Raw genomic sequence first — 23348 nt, forward strand, 5'->3', positions numbered from 1 at the left:
ATGTGCTCTCATATCCATATCCATTTTATTTTATTTTTTTTCGCTATCAAGGTAAAACTATCTTTATTTAACATTGCCAGGCATAAGGATCTGGTCTATCAATCAAACGAATCATAGGACTCATGCTTTTATTTCATCAAGCTGAAAACAGCATAAGTACCTATTTATTCCATTAAATGAGTAGTTATTTAGTTATAGCCGCGTGGTGGGACTCTATCTATTACCATGCATCCGCGCCATGTTCAGTATCGCTGTAAAACTGTCTCGGTGTCCCGAATAGGTCTATTCCAGTCTCGACGGTAACGAAGCCCCCTGGGAGTCAGGGCTCCGGTGCGCCCCCGCTCCGATACGACAGCGCTGGCAATGGCGAAGATAATGTTATTAGATAACGTATTAGACAGGAAGAGGGTTATTGTGAAACTTTTGTGAAAGCACTCCCGAAGCCGGAAAATGAACAGATTTACTCGTAAGTTTTCTGTTTATAATAAGATTAGACAATCAACAAATTTTTAATTGGTGTAAATTTTGTCCATGCGGAATTTGATTCCATAAAAAGTTTGCTTACTCTCTTAAAAAATCCCATATCCACTGATTTCAGAAGGTTTAAAAGTAATGGTCCTACTTTGCTATCGCTAATGTCGTTTAAACAAAAAGGATCGTAGGCGGGGTGGTCAGACACCAAGTGGTCCCTAAAAACTAATAAATTGGACTAAAACTTCACGGGAATTGGGAATTTAGAACAAAAGTAAAAGTAGCCATCACCCGGCGGTGGCTGAGAGGCGAGTGGATTAGAGCCGCGGGACCGCAGCCCCGCCGCCGGCGAGGCTCCGTAGGGCTCCAACTTATCATGCCCACAAACTTACTAACACAACCGTCGGAAGGTATTCGTGTTAGCACAAAAAGTTTTTCAACTCTGAACTCTCTAATATTTGCTCTGCTCTTTGTTTCCAGATATCGGCGACATCAAGTCCGAAAGCATGGACAGCTTCGAGTCGGGTGAGTCACAAACACATCTAGGATAAGTGCCGAGGTTATGGCAGAGTTGTTGTTAATATTTGACGAGTACAAAGTGTAAAAATGTTGGATGTTGAACGGCCGGTTTGGCGCTAAGGGAGCGCTGGAGGGCGTTTGGCGCGGTCCCCGTTTAGTTGTAGAGGCGAGAGATAAAATGAATATAAAGTTGAGGTGCAGAGAGGAAAGCAGTGATGCTGGACGCCCGAAGCTCGCTAGGTAATGTGTGCCATCTTCATCGCCGCCGTCACCTTAGCGGTTTATTCTACCAAACCTAGCTTTTATGGCGTTATCAATGCTACGACCCTTAATTTAATATAATAACCTACTTACTGTTACCTCGTGTGATAATTTATCTAATTTGAGGTGATAAATTTTTAAGTTCGGTTGTATGAATATCGTTATGTAATAACGTTTCACTATAAATACCGTCGTACAAAAATCACGTCTACAAACTTTAAAAGAACAAGATAATATGAGAGAATCAAAAAAGTGCATCAGTATTATAAATAAATAAAAAAGCAGCAAAACTGGCTAGATATAGGACGGAATACGGTCCTAAAATTGCATTGCGACCGCGGCCATTTCCGAACTTACAATTAAAACGGACGCCGGCAAATTGCAACATCGTTCGTCACTTAGCACGTGTCGGGTGGTTCTTAATTTGAGACCGGAATAAAACTGCGCACCGGCTTTTTAGATCGCCTATATGTTTTGGACACCTAGCCTTTTTTCAGGTGCTTTTTTTCACAGATGATCCTGGATTTTGATACTAAGTGGGTGTTTATTTTTATGCTTTGGTATTTGGGGAGATGTTGTAGATTGAGAGATATGATGAATGTTAGTGTTTGTTACAGTACTCTATTAAATACTTACTCATATAGTTACATAACTTATACAACATACTTACTTACTATACCTTGTGAAAGTTCACGAGACTATTTTGGAAAAGTTGGAAAAGCAAGAATTTCAAAATTCGCGAAAAAATATACCTTCTATCATTTTCCATAGAAACTATGTTGGTCACGTGACTTTTTCATATGGAGAATGACTTTTTTTGCGAATATTTAAATTCTAATTACATTTTCGGGCTTAGACATACCATGCTGCACATGTAGCTTTCGGCTTACTACTGTATGTATAAAAATAAAAACAGATAAAAGCACAAAGTTTCTGGGTTGAAACCACAGAATAGTTAAGTTGGTAGAGAGTGAATAATGCAGGGAGAGCCCCGAGACAGGGCGGCCGGCCGCTGATAGTTTTTCACCAACTGCTATCACCGAAATAGACCAGACTTACTGGAAATTTCCAACTTTTCCAAAATAGTCTCGTGAAAATCCCCGTGTGAACTTTCAGAAGGTATAGGTTTGGTAAGTGCTTACTGCCAGTTTCAATAATAGGTAGTAAGTACTCACAAAAGGAAAAATTAATCTAACTCGTAATTTTCTTATATTTTACAGCTACTATTACCAACTTTTCCGATATTTCAGCATAAAACTTCACGAATCTTGCGAGAAGGGGAAACAGCGGGCAGTAAACATACAATGTAGAGTGTTAAATTCTGTAAACGCAGTGCCGGATTTACATCGCATAACAGGCGGCAAAGCGGGGGCGGTAAATAATACAGCGGAATCAAATGAAGCCGATTGCCGGCTAAAATAAGGTGACAGCACGACTTTTTAGCGTGAATAGTAACACGGGTCTGCAATCAGCTCCAGTTTAAAATGTGCATTCGCAATGGGCCGGTGCGGGTGGCGGACTGCAGCGATATAATTGAGGGTCAGACTGAAAGGGGGGGCATTAAAATACTCCAACTGAAACTTTACAATCGTCATACGCGGCTGTCCATCTGTGCCGCATTCGGATGCCAATTTAGATTTTATTAATGGCTTTTAGATTTGGCTATGCTAATTCTACTGCTGGGCGGTTGAAGGGCTTGAGTGTCACCGTTTGCATTTATAATTATCCACTAGTATGATTTTTGATTCGAATCGTCTATTATTAATGTAAATTTTAACACTAATACATATTATGTTATATAAATTATATTATACTTAACACAACTGCTCCATAGCTAGTTAAGTTGTTGTCACTAGTTAAACTACAACTACGCACACGAAATGCACTTAAGTATGTTTAATTTATTCCTGAACAACATCCGTCCGTTCCTAAGTTACTTAACCCGTCAGTGCAGTGACATCAAAACGATGGAAACTGTAATTGCGACGTCTTTGTTACCGCGGCCGTGCGATACTGTGTGTTACAGGGGGTTGGGGTAACATCAGCCATTTGTTAATTAAGATGCTTCTTGCCGGTGCACCGGTGAATTAGTAATGTGGCAGTTAGGATGGGTTTGGGTTAAGATTTTGGAAGATTTCTTTCCTTGCTGTTAGTTTTTCTTACGCAAAATGTAATAACATAAGGAATAAGAGTTTTTCTCGGTGGTTTTCTCCAAGAGCTCGCGTTGGCGCACACCTCATCTGCGGGATTCCCAGTGCGGCGATAAAATTTAAAATTCAAGGCCGTGTTAACGAACGGGCCCGCGAAGAAATAGATATTCAAATGTAAGAAGATCCCATATTAACATTTATGGCAAGTTTGCGGGGACGAAACAAAGGCGAGACGGGCGAGCCCCGGAGGAGCCGCTCAGCCGGCGCTCGCCGCCGCCCGCCCGCCCATACAATATGCAACAAGGAGTACAAGGACTCAAAGAAACTCTCCGGAAAAACAAGCGTTATCATTAATAAGATTATCCTCTCATATTGTCACCTACCTAGATTATTGATTATGGGTGAATACATAACGAAGAAACGAAGACCATTCACATTTCCAAGTCGTTAAGTTTCTATAAAATAATAGGTAAGTACCTAAGACAAAGGAATCTCAGCTATTGTGCCATCGGACCCGAAAGTCAAATAAAACTTTCTAAGAAAACAAATCAGAATCTCAATTTTGTTGGCTGCATTATTTATGTGATATTGCTCGAGCAGTTCCAAACGCTCCCCTTTTCTTTTCCATGAACTTTGTGGTCGTACTCACGCCCACGCAACTTTTGCCATCAATATTAAAAATAGGAAATAGGTACCTACTTAGATAGATGGTTATCGAGGTGTAAGATAAGATACACATACACTGCCGGGCAATGAAAAAGTTCCACTCACAAAATGCCAACTACAGACGACCCCAATTTTTTCAAAGATTTTATTTAAAATTGGTACAAAATATTACCGATTTTAGTTGGTAATATTCTAATGCTCTGTTAAATATACTTCAATGTTGGAGAAGACGGCATTAAGATAGCCTTTTCCGGTTAGAAGTATATTGGTGCTTTTCTCAGTGGAACCTTTTCATTGTCCGTGAGTGTATTTAGATTTTCTGTTAAGTTTCATTTCAGTTGAGATCGGCAACCTCACCAATCTTCCACGGAAAGTAATCAAACGAAGCACCTATCAGGCCGCAGAATAATCCATCGGCGTTCCCTGCAGAGGCCGTTATTCTACGCACACGTTTCTTATTAATATCGGGCGGTCGAAATGGCCGAGAAGACGTCCCTAGCGTTCGCTCGCTTCCAAATAAAATTGCCGCTATCTAAACAAAGAGCCCTAATTATTCGGCCGTGGCGGGCGGGGTCGCTCTCTTATGGGTGTTCTGGGGCCCATTTCGCTTCTCGTATAGGGCCCTGGGGACCCCCGGGCGCCGCCTAGCCAATCGCCGGACGAGGAGCGATCCGCAACCTTTTTACGCGATCGGCGAATGTTTGAGCGCGTTTGCAAACCGCTGCTAGAGCGGACCAGTGTAGTGCTCCAGTTGAGCTGGACCGTAGGGTTGGCTGACTATTTTTTACTGCAAAGCACAAGACATTGCTATATTCCTAATTTCCTATTAACATCATATATACAAAAAGTTATAATCCAAGAACCTTTCCCTCGATAGTCCAGTGGCGTTTAAAAGACACAGATTTCGTTAATGACAAAGAAACTACGTATGTTGTAATTTCATTTATTTTTTTAATTTACATGAATATCAAATAATCCGTATCTGCAACCGACATAGAGTGCGGGCTAGATAACGTAATATACTTACTTAGAAGCTTATCCGATAATTTCCTCCTCGTAGGGGAATTAAAAGTTGGAGGGGTCCCACCGTGGATCTGATTACCCAAAATACACATTACGCCGGATCGCCAATCAGGATAAGCCGACACAATTTATTAGTGGCATTTTGACGAGTTGTTTTCGCATTTTGCCAAATGAGCCTCGGACATATTGTGTGTGGTGGAGTAGCAGACGTATTGTGCAATAAAATCTGAACAAACGAGTCTGCTTACATTCGGATTCTTTGAGGGTGCCCTTTTTAGGGTTCCGTAGCCAAAATGGCAAAAACGGAACCCTTATAGTTTCGTCATGTCCGTCTGTCCGTCTGTCCGTCTGTCCGTCTGTCACAGCCGATTTACTCGGAAACTATAAGTACTACAGTGATGAAATTTGATGGGAATATGTGTTGTATGAACCGCTACAAAAATATGACACTAAATAGTAAAAAAAAGAATTGGGGGTGGGGCCCCCCATACATGTAACTGAGGGATGAAATTTTTTTTTTCGATGTACATACCCGTGTGGGGTATCAATGGAAAGGTCTTTTAAAATGATATAAAGTTTTCTTAAAAACATTTTTCTTAAAGTGAACGGTTTTTGAGATATCAGCTCTCAAAGTCGTAAAAAGTATGTCCCCCCCCCTCTATTTTTATAACTACGGGGTATAAAATTCTAAAAAAAATAGAGGTGATGCATGCTAATTAACTCTTTCAACGATTTTTGGTTTGATCAAAGTATCTCTTATAGTTTTTGAGATAGGTTGATTTAACTGTAATTTTGCTGCTACGGAACCCTTTGTGCGCGAGCCCGACTCGCACTTGGCCGGTTTTTTATTTTATCACATGACCATTAAGTACAAATAGTACAATATGTTACGTTATAATTTTATATCTGTAAGATGTTTGTCTTTTGGTATTTAATTCAGTTCCTTATGATTGTTTTACTTATAGTAAGTACTAACACTCCCAACCCAACCCACAAGGCATAAAACCTCGAAGCTTCAATGCACATTTTAATTTGCACCCGATTTATTTGAGACAATGAGTGCGTATAAAGGGTTTCCTACCTCCGGGCGCATTGTCTTCACCCTTAGCCTTGCAGCAGCGGCGATTGTGTAGACATTATGGAATAACGTGGAGTATCGAGTGTCGCGGCGGCGTGGGCGACGCGGCAACCCGACACCCGCGCCACGCCGCCGCCGCGCCGCCGCCGCCGCCGCCCGCGACCACGTGAGCCATTGTGTCGCCCTCATTCACCCCGACTCATATTCGATTGCAATGTTTTAAGCATTCGATTGCCCTCACCGGCGATAAAGGGTTCCCAAGAAGTATTGTGATTTTTTGCGTTTCGTAAGTCTTTCTGGGGTCCTCTTTATTCGTGAAAGGGTACGCTGATTGTTTTTGAGGTGAATTGTGGCGCATGAATGGGCCGGGGCATTCAGGCGGCTCGCCGCAGATCGAGCAGATAAAACAATACAAAGCAGGCGGGGCTGGGCGGCGCAGCCCTTCTGAGGTGGCAATAACAAAACTCCTACTTAATCGGATTGTTTATTTAGAAACTTATTCATATTTTTTTATAAGCATATTTTTTCCATCGGTCCATTTATAAAAGCTATGAAAGCTTCACATTATAGTCCACGACTTTAGTGATACTGATAAAATACCTATATGATGACACATCACATATCTAAGCAGCCTGTCTAAGCTTGCTTGGAACAATAGACAATAGTGTACGGAAGTGGGTTAATTTTCGCAAGTTTTCTCCGGTCAGGAAGCGAGACACCGGTCCCGCGACGGGTTGCGGCTCCTCTCAATTAAACTTTAAGATGACATGCTCTCCGCCCACTCGACCAGCGAATAATAAAGCAGGCTTTATGACAAAGTATCATAAGATAGTGGACGACCTTAGAGCATTGGACGACTCAATTATGTAGCGCGTGTCGTTGCAACACTGTTTTTTGCCACTGCAGTCATATCGGTGAAAGGTTAAAAAACATTGTTTCAGTATCGTGAGAGGGTTGTCTTTTATTTATTTTTATTTATTTAGGTAACTCTTTATTGTTCAAATATTACAAATAAAGCACAAAGGGTGGTATTTTGTGTGCATTAAGGCTATAACTTCGTCAATATTACCTAAATTAGTTGTTTAAGCTGTTGTAAATAAATGTTATTTTGTATATCATTAATTACCTATTAAGTACTTACTTCATGCGAAATTCTCAATGAAACGAAAAATTTAGTTCCTATCCATTGAATTGGCATGAAATACATTGATTCTATAGAACATATTGCTATCCAATTATGCATTCATACTCCAGTCGTGTTGATAACGTGTGGGCACGAGCAGTTGTCTCGGCGGCCTCGACAGTAATATCTCAGGAGCCTCCCGAGGGCACCCGGCGCCCTCCCCTAGGCCACCTTGCATACCTACGTTATAATAATGCATGCGGCAATATTGTCTGTATACCAACGAAAACCAAGTCACATGCATGTTTTCAAATGAATTTTTGGAACGTGTGTATGTCTCATATTTATTAGTGCCAATTTCTCCATAGTCGGTTAGAGCATAACCAGGGAGTAGTGGTTGACTTTGGACACATCAATCCCTGTCGGTTAGATAACCGACTATGGAGAAATTGGCACTTAAGGTACTAGTAAGTACTTACGAGTTTAACTAACGAAAAAATATGTATTATTTGGTACTTATTTTTATACAAGTCACTATGTATGTCGAGAAGCTTTGCCTCATATTTATTGTTGATGACCCTTTTCTTCATCTCCTACAACCCAAAGCCTCTAACTCCCGCTCTCCAACCTCTACTCTACCAGCCAGCATGCGTTCCATTCCACATTTGAATACCCGCATGTGGAAGTGGAAGGGCACGAGGAAGTTACCCGCGGCACCTCGGGGAAGGTGCGATATTGCGTCCGCTGATAGCGCCGCGCTTAGCTATGCATGGACCGAGACTGCCGCGACTTACCCGCTACGATTGTTTCTCATACGAGTATGGGTACCTACATCTTATTTTATTTACTTCACACTGTATTAGACAGCTGGATGATGAAATTAAAAGCGCATTTACACAATTTACTCCCAAATAAAAATAACTATACATAGAACTAACAGCATTCAGCTTTGAAAAACATGGTGTTTCGATTACTTATGCAAAACGAGATCAGCTACAACCGTTGAACAGCTGGGACCAACAAAGAGCCCCATTCAAGCGTTTCTTTCTTCTTTGCGAGCGATTATCGAGACTAATCGAGAGTAAACATTCGATTCGTCGATGTCACCTCCACGGGGTATTGACCGCCGAAGAAATGCTGGGGAAAGCTGCGTGGGAACTGGCGAGTCGTGATGCCGTCCACCACGCTACAAACAGACGCCGTTGTCGCCAACAAAAACTCAACAGCAACGCGAATCGCGAAATCTATTCCACTGGATTAAGTACATTCACGTACACAGATGAAATTAAAGATGAGTGGAAGCGTTTATCAGAGATTTGATGTAAGGCGCGTGGGCTAAGCCTAGCGGCGGCTTCTAGGTGTTTGTGAGCAGATGCCGACGTAGATAATCTAGACTTTGTTTGATCCGCCGCCGCGGATTGCGCGCCTCCGTTTACAACTCGCTCCCAGATCATTATCGCCCGCTTTAATTGAAATGATTTATCAATTCTTTTATTGACTGTACCAACCTCTTTTGGCGCTGGAATTTTTAATGATAAGGCGACTGTATCGTGATATTCGTGAGGTGCTGTGGTGCTATTATAAGTTTCTATTTGTTATTAGCTTTTATTATTTAAAGTGATTTTCTGCAACGACTCAATTGGATTTAATGACGTTTTAAAAACTTAAAGGACGTTTCTGCAATCTGCTGAATCTTTAATTTTAAAATTGATCATTCCATTTTTGTCGTAGTAGATCTACATTAGGTACTCTAGTCCGCGATGGTCTATGGGTAAGTTAAGTGATAGGTAGTGTGCTCAGTTGCTCACTCATCACTAAACTTTTCCGAAAGAAATTTAGTAACTTGCAGCGCACTCTAGCGTAGAGGAGGGAAAGTTCGTGGGAGGGCGGCGGGCCGCGGAGACGGAGGGCGGAGGAGGCCCGCACTCACGACATCTGTTGGATATCTTAGTAACTATTTAAAGTTAGGACAAAATATAGTGAAAATATAAGGGTTACAAAAAGGGTCATAAAAACGGAAATTAGATGATGATAACAAGTACTAGTTCTTATTGGTAATGCTCAGAATCATTAAAGCGCGAATAATGCGAATAATGCTCTTCGTGAATTTAAATGACGACCGAATGGCGTAGTGGTTAGTGACCCTGACTACTGAGCCGATGGTCCCGGGTTCGATTCCCGGCTGGGGCAGATATTTGTTTAAACACAGATATTTGTTCTCGGGTCTTGGATGTGCCCGTAAAATGGCAATAGGCCCGCCCCCTATTACATTGGGACTAACATACACTCTGGCGAAAAGTGGGTGCAGCAATGCACCTCTGCCTACCCCGCAAGGGAGTACATTAGTACAAGGCGTGAGTGCGTGTTTTTTTTTTTTTTTTTTTTTGAATTTAAATAGAATCAAAATGGATTCGAGAAAATGTACTGAATAATAAGTAAATGGCCCACAAAACTATCATTTAACATACCTAGGTACTTACCTACTTAATTAAGTATCTGCCTACTTAGGTGTAGTTAGGTAAAAGCTGTGTTGATCATACATACCTACTTTGCTAGAGTAGGTGTATATTTAACCAGAACACTTAGTGAAACAGGTACTGAAACCAAAACTAACCAATTCAAAATACACCAAATGGTCCTAATAGAGCACCCAGTGGCACCCAGGGTCACCCAAGTGTGGGCGGGGCGGGGCGTGGCGCGGGGGCGGAGACAGTAGACCACGCCCCGCACCCACGTGTGCACCCATGCCGCATGGACTGGGGTTAAAATGTGATAAGAGTTGCTTATTGTGTTGTGATTGCGAATTTGCGATAGCTGGTAATTAACCCAGACAATATGCAGTTCAAGAATCATCATCATGACGACGCCAACGGTGTCATTTATTTATTTATGCTTGACCGTACCCATAAGCTTTTTGCCTTTTTGCCTTAAAATCTATTTAAAATTAATAAAAACTCCATACCTAAGTATAAATTCTAATCTGTGTAACACAACCACAGGCTGTACCTATGAGAAAAGGTATTGTGATGCTTTTATGCAGACCGAATGAATACATATCTAGCTAGGTACAAGTAAATTTTGTAATTTCAGGGTAGCGTTTTTGGCGTAGCACTACGTTGACTACCTACTTAGTACCTACTTACCTATTGCTTAATTTAGAAATGATTGTATCCATAACATAATCAAGATCATTTACCATTAACCTAACTGTGTAAATCCACCTTGTCAGCGTGAAAAAAACACTATAATCAACCGCCTCAAAATACTCAATTTAACACCATTGATTCGTAAAAAAAAGCCAGGAAGCCACATTGATTGATCCAAGAAAGAAAACAACTGATTACCTGTGGCTTCGGTTTAAATGGTTAAATTATTCGTAAATGTCGGTAATGAAGGGGTAAGCGCATTCGCTGCGCACGCGCACCGCAGCACCGCCGCGCCACCTGCGCAGCCGCCGCCGCCTACAGGTGCCAAGAACGTGCCGTTTTCAAACTTTTTGAAAATAGAATTGCGATTGTATGTGATAATGATTCGTTGATAACTTATTTTGGTGAGCTGTAATTTGGAGTGAAAAAATACGTTGTGATGATGATAGACAAATTTGATGATAATAGCGGAACTATCCGTGTTATTATCCGTATTATCCATACGTGATTTCGCTTTATTGATTGTACAAAAGCTTTGTTGTTAGTCAGCATAGAACAACGCGGACTCGGGTTAGTCAGTATTCAGTATACACTTTTTCTGTCAAATAATCGGCTTCAAAGAAATATCGATATAAAATCGCAATTTATGGATAATGCATTTATCACAATTAACTTAAAGTAAAAGGCAACTACACTTTATTTAATGTAAATAAATAATACTTTATCTATCTACAACAATCTAAGTGCATAAGCTGTCTATCAGAATACAAAACGTGACCCGCAAGTTTGCGTTTGCCACAAACTAATCATACAAACCGATAATTACCCGCAGATTCCATGAAATTACAATTACACGGAGACTTTGAGACCACACAATCATGAGTATGATGTAACCACACTCTACATTTGTCTTCAAAAAAGTTGGGTGAAGTCCAATTCACTTCGCGAAAACCAGTTTTTGGTGAAAGCTGAACATGAAAATATGTTAGTTTTTCTGTTGACCAATACAATATTTATTTTCCAGATTGTTGGTATTTATAAAATCATGAAAACGGAAATGGATCCTAACTGTAATTATTCAAGTAGGTGTTTTGTCGATTTTATACTTACAAATGTGTTCGCGCGATTATTTTTACATCTAAATAGATGAGCTTCAATCATGAAAAGACATTCCAAAATCGCACTCTTTATTTTCATGACTTTAGAGATGGACTGTACTACAAACCAATCTCTGTAGGTAACATTTTATAACGAATTCTATCAAACAACATCAGCTCTAATTTGAGTACTTACATTTAATAACCAATTAACCACCTGCTCACAACAACATCTAAATCTAAAAACCCAATAGCAATCATCGACCAAGTGTAACTTATATCACATAATCGAAAAACCTCTAGTCATCGTTGTCATCAGCGAATAGCCTTCAAGCTTAGATAAAGCCTTCAAGTGGTAATTTTGGGTGGTCGCGGCCGCTCATTTCACGGATTTAGGCTCCATTACGCCAGCTCACTCTCTGCTGATTTGAATACGCTTTTGGAGATGAACTACTTATTATGTGGAGTTATGTGAAGTGTAGGGTTTGGCTTTCCCTTGTGAAAATACGGTTTAAATAACACCGTTTTTAATATTTGTAATGTTTTATTTTATTTTAAAAAAGGTGTAATAACAGCCTATAGATTACCATATTACATAAAATTCAGCATTATAAAAACATTTTAAATCTATTGCCCTATTAATAATTACACACAACATTTACATTAACCACTAGCTTAAATAAAACTTAACTTAAGCTAAAAATATAACTATTAATGCATTATTCATTTTATTACATAATTAATATTTAATGAATTAATTGAATTACATGCAAAAAAATTAACACATTTGATAACAACATAATCAAATCATTCTTAAAACATGTTATAGAGTATTAAAATATGTGTACCTAACTGCCTAGAGAAGTTTATTTTTTTTTAAATATAGAAATTGAATAAAATTGCGCTGGTCGCCTTGCTTTGACTCTGAACAAAAAGACATTTTCAATGTTTGATAAGATTTTTATTATACTTTACAAGTGTGTTTAATTTTATTATTCATTAAGTAAGTAGACGTACCTAACAAGACCTTTTACTGAATTCAACCTTACATTTGTATCAATAGCACTTAGAAAATTGGTAAAAATAAATCAAAACTAGGATTGTGTGCATGTTTATAAACCTTCGACAGCAAAATTACCAACAAATACCTTCCGAAAACCATCTCACAATCAAAACCACTCCAAATATTAACGCAACAATAACACAACCATTCCCTTCTAACCATAACATATCTTAAGATTCCTCGTGTAACAATAGCATTGTCTTAGAACAGTTATTTTGGAGTTGCGTCTCGGTTCTTCGGCGTTTCCTGCCTGTTTCGGCCTAGTTCTATTGTTGAGATACCGCGCTCGTTGTTGTAAACACTAGGCCGGGTTTCAACTTGATGACATCTTCACTGAAGAATGCTGCCTACGGCTGGTAGTGGTTGGTATATACAAGATGTCAATGAAAAATAATTCACAAAGTAGAAATATTTATTATTTCAGTAGAAATTTCTTCAATATTTTCTAAAACAACGCAGTTTTTAGTGGAAAAATTATAGAGTATACTCACTTAAATATTTACACGTAGAGGTATTTATCTACACTACTCGTACTCGGACACGTGTAAAGACACTCAGGCGGCGGAAGTCCATCGCAGTAGTGAGCCGCCCACCGGAAGTTCCGGTGGAGTCCACTTCCGGTCTGAAGGGCGGGCGGATAGACTTCCTTCACATAGTAAAGTAATATGCTGTTGTTTCTTACTATTGTTATGTAAATTCCGAAGCAAGTCTTCGGACTAGGATTCATAAGAGAAATAAATTTCTTAGTAAAATTCTTCGGATGTAGGTATATGTGTAAGTACGTACATGTATGTATCTGTTTAGTACCGTGAATTGCATATTATACCTATTCGGTGCTATCACAAGTGTTATAAATAATACAGCCGTTGATGATGCGGTTAATCCTCTGAGAGCCCTAAATAGCCAATGGTGAGAATAGTTTAAATATAAGTATCTAGGTATCAGTGCGGCTGCAGGTGCGTCCCCCGCTCCGCTACCCCCACCCGCCCCCGCGCCCCCGCCGCTGCGGCACCTGCGCCCGCGCAGCAGCAGGAACCACGACCCAGTGCGTTGCACGCACCGGACAATCACTTCTAAATCTTCAAATTGGAAATGTCTTGTTGCATTGTCTTATGATTTCCTTTCCATTACATTTCCGAACGCCATGCAAGATCAATCAAGCGCGAGCTTCGAAGCTAACAAGGCCAACCCGAAGGTGTTAGATTAGAACCGGTAACCACGAATAAGGCCAGGTGTCTGATTAATTTGATGGTCAGTCCGTGGGACAGATGTAGCTGTATCTAGTTGAAGACAAATAGTGTAAGCTTTGACACGGAACCGTGGCTGAGGCGTGCTAACGCGGCATAGCGCACCAAGTGACGCTGAAAAAGTTGCGCGGGCGCCGTGTAATCGCGGCTCACGCGCCGACCCCGGGGCCACCGCCGACCAATGGACAACATTCTCTATCGAAGTGACAATACAACGAGTGGTTGTGCCAGACAACATTGAAGATCTGCGGTCTTGAGACAAGCTGTTGTATTGTTTTATCGATATAAGTTAATTAAGATCAAAGGCATCCCAATGATTAATTAAGTCTAGACACTAGACAGCCTGAATAGAAAATACTAAAACAAAGCTGAATTAAACCACGTTCTTTTATCGAACTGTTACGATTCTGAAGGCCAGATTTTAATGAACCGATTGTTTCGTTTCGCTGGTAAACACTATGTAAATGAAGTATCCATTTAAATAGCATAGCGTATTACAGGTGAAACTATTGGAACTTCCATAGTGATCCATCAACCTAGCTTATTGGTGACTCCTAGCCTAGGTACAACGTACCTACACGTTGCAGTGAAGTGCACCAAAATAATATTGTATGAATTTGTATGGAATCAAATTTGACGGTATGAAATGAAGAGATGGGTAAGCACTAAGCAGTAAGCACTCCGACATTACGTGTCTGTAAACAAGGGCGATAACATCGGAGCTATTCAGGCCCATTCCAGACAATCACCAATCGCCCCTGCATCCGGAGGGTTAAACGAAGGTGATTGTTGCATGCTCGCGCCCACTCCGCTAACGGTTTACTCAAGCCATCCATAACCTGACTGGATTCACAGCCAGAGTTAATCGTTTGTACGCAATTCGGATTTATAGCGCTTTCAGAGCACATCGGTGTCGAATACAGTCAAAAAAGTAATCGTTTTAAGTTGGGGCGTTCGCGTTCCCATCACATGTCTTTGTGTAAGTTATCTCGAACGTTTACGCCGCATCAAGCGTGAACGCAGCGTCATGACGGCGCGGCCCGCTACGGTCACGTCGCGTTCACTCCCACGTCTTAATTGACCCATTTCGTGTGAGATCTCGCGCATGCGTACTACGAGGCCCCGCGCCGCCTGCTGGATACCATCTCGACGTGATCCTCAGAACACGGGATCCGAGAATCTAGGCCCGGCTGATAACATCGTGCATTGCCACATTTGTGGAGAAGGGTGTTTATTACGACACTCCGACAATGACGCTGGATTCTCACACGTTTGCGGTTGAAGTGTTAACTTTCGTCACGACTGTGATATGAAATTAAGTTGAAAAACGTGTTGGAGATTCGAAGACTTGTGAAACAGTTGAGCTAATTTTAATTTAGTATGTACATATTTGTTTTCGTAGCTGGTATTGAGGTAAAGTGATATTGTGTCAGGTGTAAGAGCGATGGGTGGGCGAGGGGGCCAGACACGCCATGCTGGGACCACCCCGCCGCGGCTTATCTAATGGCACCATCTCTGCACAAAACATTGATAGATCGCTACACAGTCATTTTGTGGATATAGAACCTACCCCATTGTATATATTCTACCAAATAATTGTATAAATAGGTAAAAAGATACAGACACAATATACTAAAAATTATAAAATCATCAATTTGTAAAGTTTTGGAAAATGCACACTAGGTGGTACTAAGTTATTCTGTGACTAGGTTTAATTTAAAGCTTTGAATTCATATTGAAATAATATTAAACCTAAAAGCTTTTCATTTCATGTAATCCACTTTTGTATTTTTATGCAAACCGTGACTATTTTTTTTTTTTAATATTGTTTAATTGACAATCTATAAATCACCGAAATACTCCACAAAAAAAACAAATCTGCTTTTTTAAACATCTTAACTAATAAAAAACAGACGATAAAGTTGTCGGAAACACAAAAAGCCGATGTGAAAGGGTGGGTTAATGACGTACTAATCCGGGCGGCTGACGGGTTTCTGCCTTCTCGCTGATTTATAAGGACGCGGGCACACTGCACGCGTGTCCTCGCCACATTGTGAATGCGCCCTTACATCATGCAGGTAGATGACCAAAAAAACTGTTTGGGTGTTGGATGACGATTGACGACAAGGTTCGTCACGCTAGCAATTCATTTTTGAAATCTTTATAATATACCGGTACTTTTGAGCTAAATCTTGATAATTAATTATATATTTATTTGCACATGAAGTTGAATGAAAAGTTAAGGAGTTTTAAAGTATACTAAAGTCGTAACGTAACGTTTATTTGCACGACAGTCTATCTTGTCTCACAATAAAGTATGCAAGGGATATCACTCCTGGCACCTTCGCTGAGAATTACCCTTTACCAGATCGGCTCCCCTATCCCCTATCGAATGGGAGAAGGGTTGTCTTTCAAATTGCAATTTATGTTTGTACTTGTCTCAGATTGAGTGGCAGAAGTAGGTCATTCTGTTCGGTACTTACGTAAAGGGGTAATAAAACATTAAATATAGGTACTCACATAATTAAAAAAAATGTGCACCAAAAAATAACTTAAGCTTAAGTTTTTATAAATATCCCATCAATTTGCGTGTTTTTAACTCAGGCCTGGTTAGATTATGTCCAGCTAGAATACTCTTTCTAAGCATTCCCTTCACACCACCCTTTTAACAATTAGAGAAGGGTCAACACACGGCCGACAAAGAAAGAAGCACGCCAAAACATCGGTGACCCTCATCAGAGTTGTCCCGCAACTGTGACTGCCTTCTTCAGATAAGGAGCACTTTTTCATAATACTTTATTCAGTGGCTGCAGACTCCAGTGACAGGGTAATCGGCCGTGTCAGTTCGCCCGGCCCGTATTAATGTTTTAACCCTTTCCCAGTGTCAATCCGTCGCGCAAGCACCTCGTGCAATTTTAATGTACGTTAATTTATCAGTTAGGAATTGAGAATACACCCGCTTAGTTCGGCGCTGTTTTGAATTTATGTGGGCGTGCGGCGTTTAGGTGTCGGGTGAATTAGTAATGAGTGTTGCTGTTGCTTATTGCTTACAGTCACTACAGCTATGCGGATTGTGTAACTGAGTGTAAATACATCGTATAGTATTGAGTGTTTCTTGTGAGAAATGCCCATTCAGAACTTCAGACCCATGCACCCGGTAATGTATAAGTACTTAGCAGGTCCACAATGCTGGATGATTTTGGTTGAAGCATCATAGCTCTACATAAGCTTGAATATTACATTTGATTTTACAAAAAAGAAACATTATTATTTATTTTCAATAGTTCTATTCCTATCTATGTAACCACCACCAGACACATTAAGTGACCGACTAATAAAACCCTTCTTTTGATTACAAACTTACAAATTATACAAATAAAATCGCAAGGGTGCCCGAGGAAGCTTACAGCTAAACAAGAATTCCCAACATTATACGATAGCTCTGGAGTTGAATTGTCCAGTTCGGTCACAACATGACAATGTGGTATAATGTATTCGCAACTAAAAGGTAAATAATAAAGCTGGTCGGTCGTGGAGGGCCCCTGAGGTGCTGTTGCACTGACCGTGCGACGCGGGTGATCGGATGTACCGTCACGGCAAATATAGATAGATTTACGTTTATATACAGGATGGAAAATATATATGGTTACATAGGGCTTAGGGTTTCGAAGAGGAAATCCGTATTCGTTGTGAAAAATATTATGCATAACATTCTTATTTATATGAGTCACTAAGTAAATCCGTTAGAAGGCCTATCAAATGGTCTGATGAAAAACTTTTAGTAATATGGTTTTATCACTCATTCAATTTGATATAAAAGTCATTCCAAATAAACTAACATACTAAGTACCTACTTACCTAAAAAGCAATCTTTCTATTCTATTCTATTCTAAAGCAATCTTATATGTAATTGTTTTTTATTAATAAGTTCACAATCTTGCTTATACTAAGTTTTGCTATGACAATTCTGAATATGGAATTACTTACACTGTAATTAAATAATAATAATAATGAATTACCTCCTCCTGAATTAATACACTCACGGGCAATGAAAAAGTTCCATTCAGAAAATCACCAAATTACTCTTAAACTGATAAAATTAACTTAATGACCCCTTCTGCAATATTTAAGTACATTTATCGGCGCATCACAATATTACCAACTAAAAACAAAGATTTTGTTCAAATTTTGCTTTAAATGTTTTAAAAAAATTATGCCATTTGGTGTTTGAATTTTGTGAGTGAAACTGTTTCTTTGCCCGTAAGTGTATTTATAAATAACAAATGTTTTATCCTAAATCCTTAGGTATGTGTTATCTCTTGCAGGGATCAATAATCTCTAGCAGGATAGTTAGAAAAGATTTAAGGTACTTAATTTTTAATTGAGCTTTTGTGCTTGAGTGAATGAAATATTGATGTGTTATTATTTTAAATACTTATGTAAGTAAGTATATAAAATTTGATCTAGGTTTGTATTAGTATCTACGTTACATTATGGTATGAATGTAAAAACTTATAGCTGTTAAAAAAGGTTTAAAATATTGTCCACTGCATTTTATTAGATAAACTTACCTCTGTCTTTACCTCAAATTTAAGCTAAATATTAGTTTTTAGTTAGGGTTCACCAGAACATCAGGCATCAGTAAACATTTGCTGAAGAATTACATTACTTTACTGAAATATAGTAGTATAGCACCGTACATAATTTTATATTTATTCGAAATAAAATCTTACTGGCATGTTTAGAAAAACTTTTCCTGGGAAAAGCTTTTCTGAAGCTTTTTTCTGAGGGACATATTTTCATCGTATTACTTTATGTACCTATATTTAGATACTTGTAACATGTAATAATACGTATAGTATTTAATTACTTATACTATGAAATTTCATTAAAGCGTACGTACGCAACACAAAAGAGGTTTTCAATCGTTTTCAATATAAACAGATACGAATAACGTAGGATCCGCTCGGCCAGGTGTATTATTGTGGTTAGACACAGGAAGAAAAAATGTATTGGAAATAAAATAATGAAGAGATGGCAAAGTTAGTGTTAGCGCGGGGCGAGCGGTGGGCGCGGGGGGAGGGGCGGCGCCCAGGGCCGCGCCCACCGCGTGGGTGGGCCGCGGGGAAATCCCTCGCCGCTTTCCCGACGCGTGCTAAAAACCAAAAAAAGCTTTTAACCGTTTAACGTCACGTATCTGTCAAGGGCTCTTATTTGCTCTCATTCTACTTACGCCTTTCCACGCATGCTTTATTAAGTCGCATGTTAATGGAGAGATTCCATCATTTCGAATGTCGAGGGATTAGATTTTTGTCATGTCTTTCCACGTCTTCGAGTGAAATTATCCGAGTGCTGACAGATGATGGATGAGAGTGGTTACTGGTTACACATTGATTTATGTTTGCATTGAGGCTTATCAATTCTTCTATATCATAAGAATTTTTATTAAGAGTTCTGTCTCCTGAAAGTGTCGGTGTAGTGTTTGGTGAAGGTGTCGGGCAGCGGCCGCAGTAGTGGTGGGTGTCGGCAGGGGGGCGTGGGCGGGCCGGGGCGGGGCACGTGGGCGCCCGGACCCGAGCCGCGGCTCAGGGCTCAGTCGCACCTCGCTCCCCGCAGCACGCGCGCGCGCTCAGCTCGCTCCACACACCTGTCCGAGCAACATCAAGGTGCAAGCCGCAAATGACTGTCGCTAATTAACCCGTTCGGGCCGCAGTCACCCAAATAATTGGCGTGGAGGAAGCGTACGAAGGGGGCGGGTGCCGCCAATTAAGCGCAGCTGTCCGCCACGCGTAACATTAATTCGCGATAAATTGCGCAAACAAAAAGTTCCGAAATAAAAGTGGTCTCGATGCACCTGCGGGCCCGTGGCGCGACATGATCATGCTATTCAAGGGCAACAGCAGCAGGTTGGAGCACCTCATAGAGAAGATTCAAGCTAATAAGGAGAATCACGACGTCACCCCGGACGAAATAAAAGGTACTTAACCTATAATTTCTTATTAGAAATATGTGAAAGGTTTTGGATTTTCAGTTACTAGGACGAGAACCCTGAGGCCCTCTTCCCGATCCTCTGAACTAATCGGGTGCCGCTGCTGGCCTATCGTAGGTACGATCTCATCTTAAAAATTGTTATGTAGGTTCCTATGTTTTAATAAATTCAGTAACTGTGTCGTTACTTCACCGCCTGGCAATAAGGGCAAGGGGGCCAACAACAACTCAGTCCTCTATCCAGCCTCCGCAGTCTCCCCAGCCTGTAGTCAAGTAGCAGGTAGGTAAGTACCATATTTTTACTATGAATATTTCCCCTGACATCTGACAAATGAATAGACCAGCGTATGTGGAAATTTCGGTACGGAAGCCAGAAAAAAGTCTTATCTTAATACCAACGGGAAAACTTTGGGCTGGAGAGATAGGTACACTGATTAATTTTCCCGAATTTCACCAGCAGCTTTTTTCAGCAGATTATAGATTTTTGTGTTCGTATCGGACCTATGGTTAGCTGTAGAAAAACTTATGGCGACTCTGTCATCCCAGAATGCTCCATGGAAAAACTTTGAAGTGCATGGAAAACCTGCGATTACCAGGCTATTCCAATATAGCGTATACCTATGAAACCAAATTTTTGAACGATATAAAAAAAACATCATAGCCCATTCCGAAAGGGTTACAAGCAAAGAACATATAAATAAGCACTTTTCTAATGAGTAGGTTATTAGGGATTCTAGGACTGACTGATCTAAAAGGTTTTTTTAGCTTACGAATCCTAAATCCACGTAACTTGCCTATTTAAATTTAATGAATTATGATACCAATGGTCTCAATAATATGTGTGTTAAATTATTCCAAACTTATTATATTTAAAAAAATAATCATAAATATTGGCACTTACAAAGATATAATAACGTATATACAGGGTGTAAAACTCCCGAAAACTGAAACCACGTGATCTACTGATCAAACTGAACAACTTTGGAAACATACATACCCTGGGAAATAAACTTTTTTTTCGATTTCTCATACAATGTTAGATATAGAATCTACTGTGGGATTTTGTATGGAAGATCGAAAAAAGTGCATTTCCAAGGGTATGTTTCTTGGTTTGGAAAGTTGTTCAATCAACGTTTCAGTTTTCGGGAGCATGTAATTTACACCCTGTATGTATAATTATTATAAATATAGAAATTTCTTAGTAATTCTTTTTACCCAATAGGTAGTAAATGATGAAGGGTTATCCATTACGTAATAATAATAATTGAGAAATTACATTACATCCGCCAAACATTCTTACGACAAGTTTTCCCATCCTTTTATTGTCTTGGAAAATAACTGTTACTGATTAGGTCGTAAAATCGTAATAAATTGTTGAGATGACCTACTACGTATACTTATTAATAAAACTATCATGATTCGTGACAAGATAAATAGGATTTAAAAAAAAATATAGCCCGCCGGCTGATCATTTTATATGCTATAATAAAAATGAAACAACGCAAACCTATAATACGATTTTTATACAAGTTGTTAGGTTCCTACTTCCTAGAGTGTTGAGATTATTCTGAAATTTTGAACCCTGAAAACTTTAGATTAGGAATTTCAATAAACTAGTAAACTACTCTTAGGGGACCTAACAACTAAACCTATATAAAAATCGTAGATACAATGCCCATTTGCGCTGAAGTAATACAGGATTTTGTAAAATTGGAAAGGGGTTCCGTACATCATTAAATTCAGAATAACTTTTGTTATTTTATGGATTTTCAAAAAAAACTTAAGCAACGCATTTCCTTTTGTCCATCCGGTAGTTACAACTACAACACATACCTAAAACAATAATTTTCTTTTCGTCACAAAATCGTAGGTTGGTGTGCATAATTAAAATTACGGTTATTAGCAAGCATTATTATGGATCTATCCTTTTAGTATTAAATTAAAATGTAATGAGTAAATAAATCTTCTAACAAGGTAGCAAGAGCTTGACAATTTTTATGAAGTTAGTTTTCAGCTGATATTTTTAATATCAGCTGAAAACTCTTTCAGCTGATATTTTTAATAATGGTAATTTATAGACTCTTTTTACACCTGCGAAAAAGGGGGTGCAGCAATTTACAGGCCGTAACCTGTTACGGCTACGTTGCCAGTATCATCAGTGCAAGTAAGTGATTGATTTGTAAAACCCATCCGGAGTCTTGTTCGGTGGTAAAGGTAAACCCAGTCGACGTCTCAGCAAGTCATCTTCTCACCAATGGCATATAATGGCGACTACTAAACACAACTCTGAAATATGCGTTTAAAAAAATGTTGTGATGATTGGATAATTCGTTGGCGTATGTGTATCGTTTCTGAAGGAGCATACTTTGAAGGTGATAAAATAAATTTGGATGAATAACAATCATTTTTTGTTTTATTGACCCAGTCCCGATACTTTTAACACAGAATGTATATATATATATTTAATTAAATATTTTTTTTTATTTTAAGCTACAAATAATATTTTATTACCTAATCTTAAAAGAAATGCCATCAATTTACATTATTGTCTCAATTTACATTAATTGTACTTATGCATAATTTTTGGTCAAGTACCGTGCATCGATCGCCGTATACTTGACTTCTCCGACTCTTGAAGGAGTGCAGACGAGGAGTTAAGTAATTAGAACGATTGCAGGCGGGTGCCGGTGGGCGGCGGAAGCACACTTCCTAATTGTGTGGACACCGCCGGCGCCAGCACTCATCAGCTTGGTGACGAGGTGCCGGGGGGTCACTCTATACTGAGGAAAAACGAACGAAGGAGACCAGTCTTGCAATCAACAATGAGATAGAGATGTAGCTGCACAGCAGCGTTCCGAAATTTCGTTTTTGGTTATATATGTAGAGTGACCCCCTAGATCACGCGCCTCCATTAAGCGATGACCACCACTTGGCTGGATCTTAGCGGTGTGTGTATGGAGCGTCTGCTATTCCGATTCCTATAAGTATGCGATAAAAAAGTAATAAAGAAATATTTATAAACATTTAATACAGGGTGTGGCAAAAAACGCTTAGGAACACACGAATTGACATTCTGATACAAAATAGGTTTTCAGATTATGAAGTTTTACCTTCACGTATCGACTAACACTAAGAATAATATTTTAACCTCCTGACGCCCAGCCGTTATTTTATTTTTTAGGACTATCTGCCCACGGTCCTCACACAAGGACTATTGCGTTTACCTAGCTTACTGCCCAGAAACTTAAACTTGAATAAATGTCGCAAAAATTATTATATAGTGTTCCTAGTAGTATGTACGGGTAATGCATTAAAAAAGGAACCAGTTTCAATAGGTTTAAATTCGAAAATCATTAGTCCTCATGTGAGGACCGTGGGCAGTTAAAAAAAGTTTAATTTATTGGTAGAAAATATATTTATAAGGTAATTTGTTAGAAATAACAAAACTAATGAAATATGAACCACTTAGGAACACATTTAACACTTTAAATCAGTCTCACATAAGTTTAGAACTTA

General features: G+C 39.5%; 1 protein-coding gene across 2 annotated transcripts in view; it reads left to right on the forward strand.

Annotated features, from left to right (window-relative positions):
- LOC105385666 (zinc finger protein 423 homolog) overlaps positions 1–23348 on the forward strand; it is a 48317-nt gene that overhangs the window by 6846 nt on the left and 18123 nt on the right. The window contains exon 3 of one of the 2 annotated variants that reach the window (XM_048633136.1): positions 952–996. In XM_048633136.1, the coding sequence (XP_048489093.1) occupies positions 952–996 (45 nt within the window). Of the gene's footprint in view, positions 1–951; positions 997–19451; positions 19822–23348 lie in introns of those variants that run through there. The other variant, XM_038112894.2, reaches the window with a different exon arrangement.

The sequence above is a fragment of the Plutella xylostella genome, chromosome 5 (assembly GCF_932276165.1).
Source record: "Plutella xylostella chromosome 5, ilPluXylo3.1, whole genome shotgun sequence".
Lineage (NCBI taxonomy): Eukaryota > Metazoa > Arthropoda > Insecta > Lepidoptera > Plutellidae > Plutella > Plutella xylostella.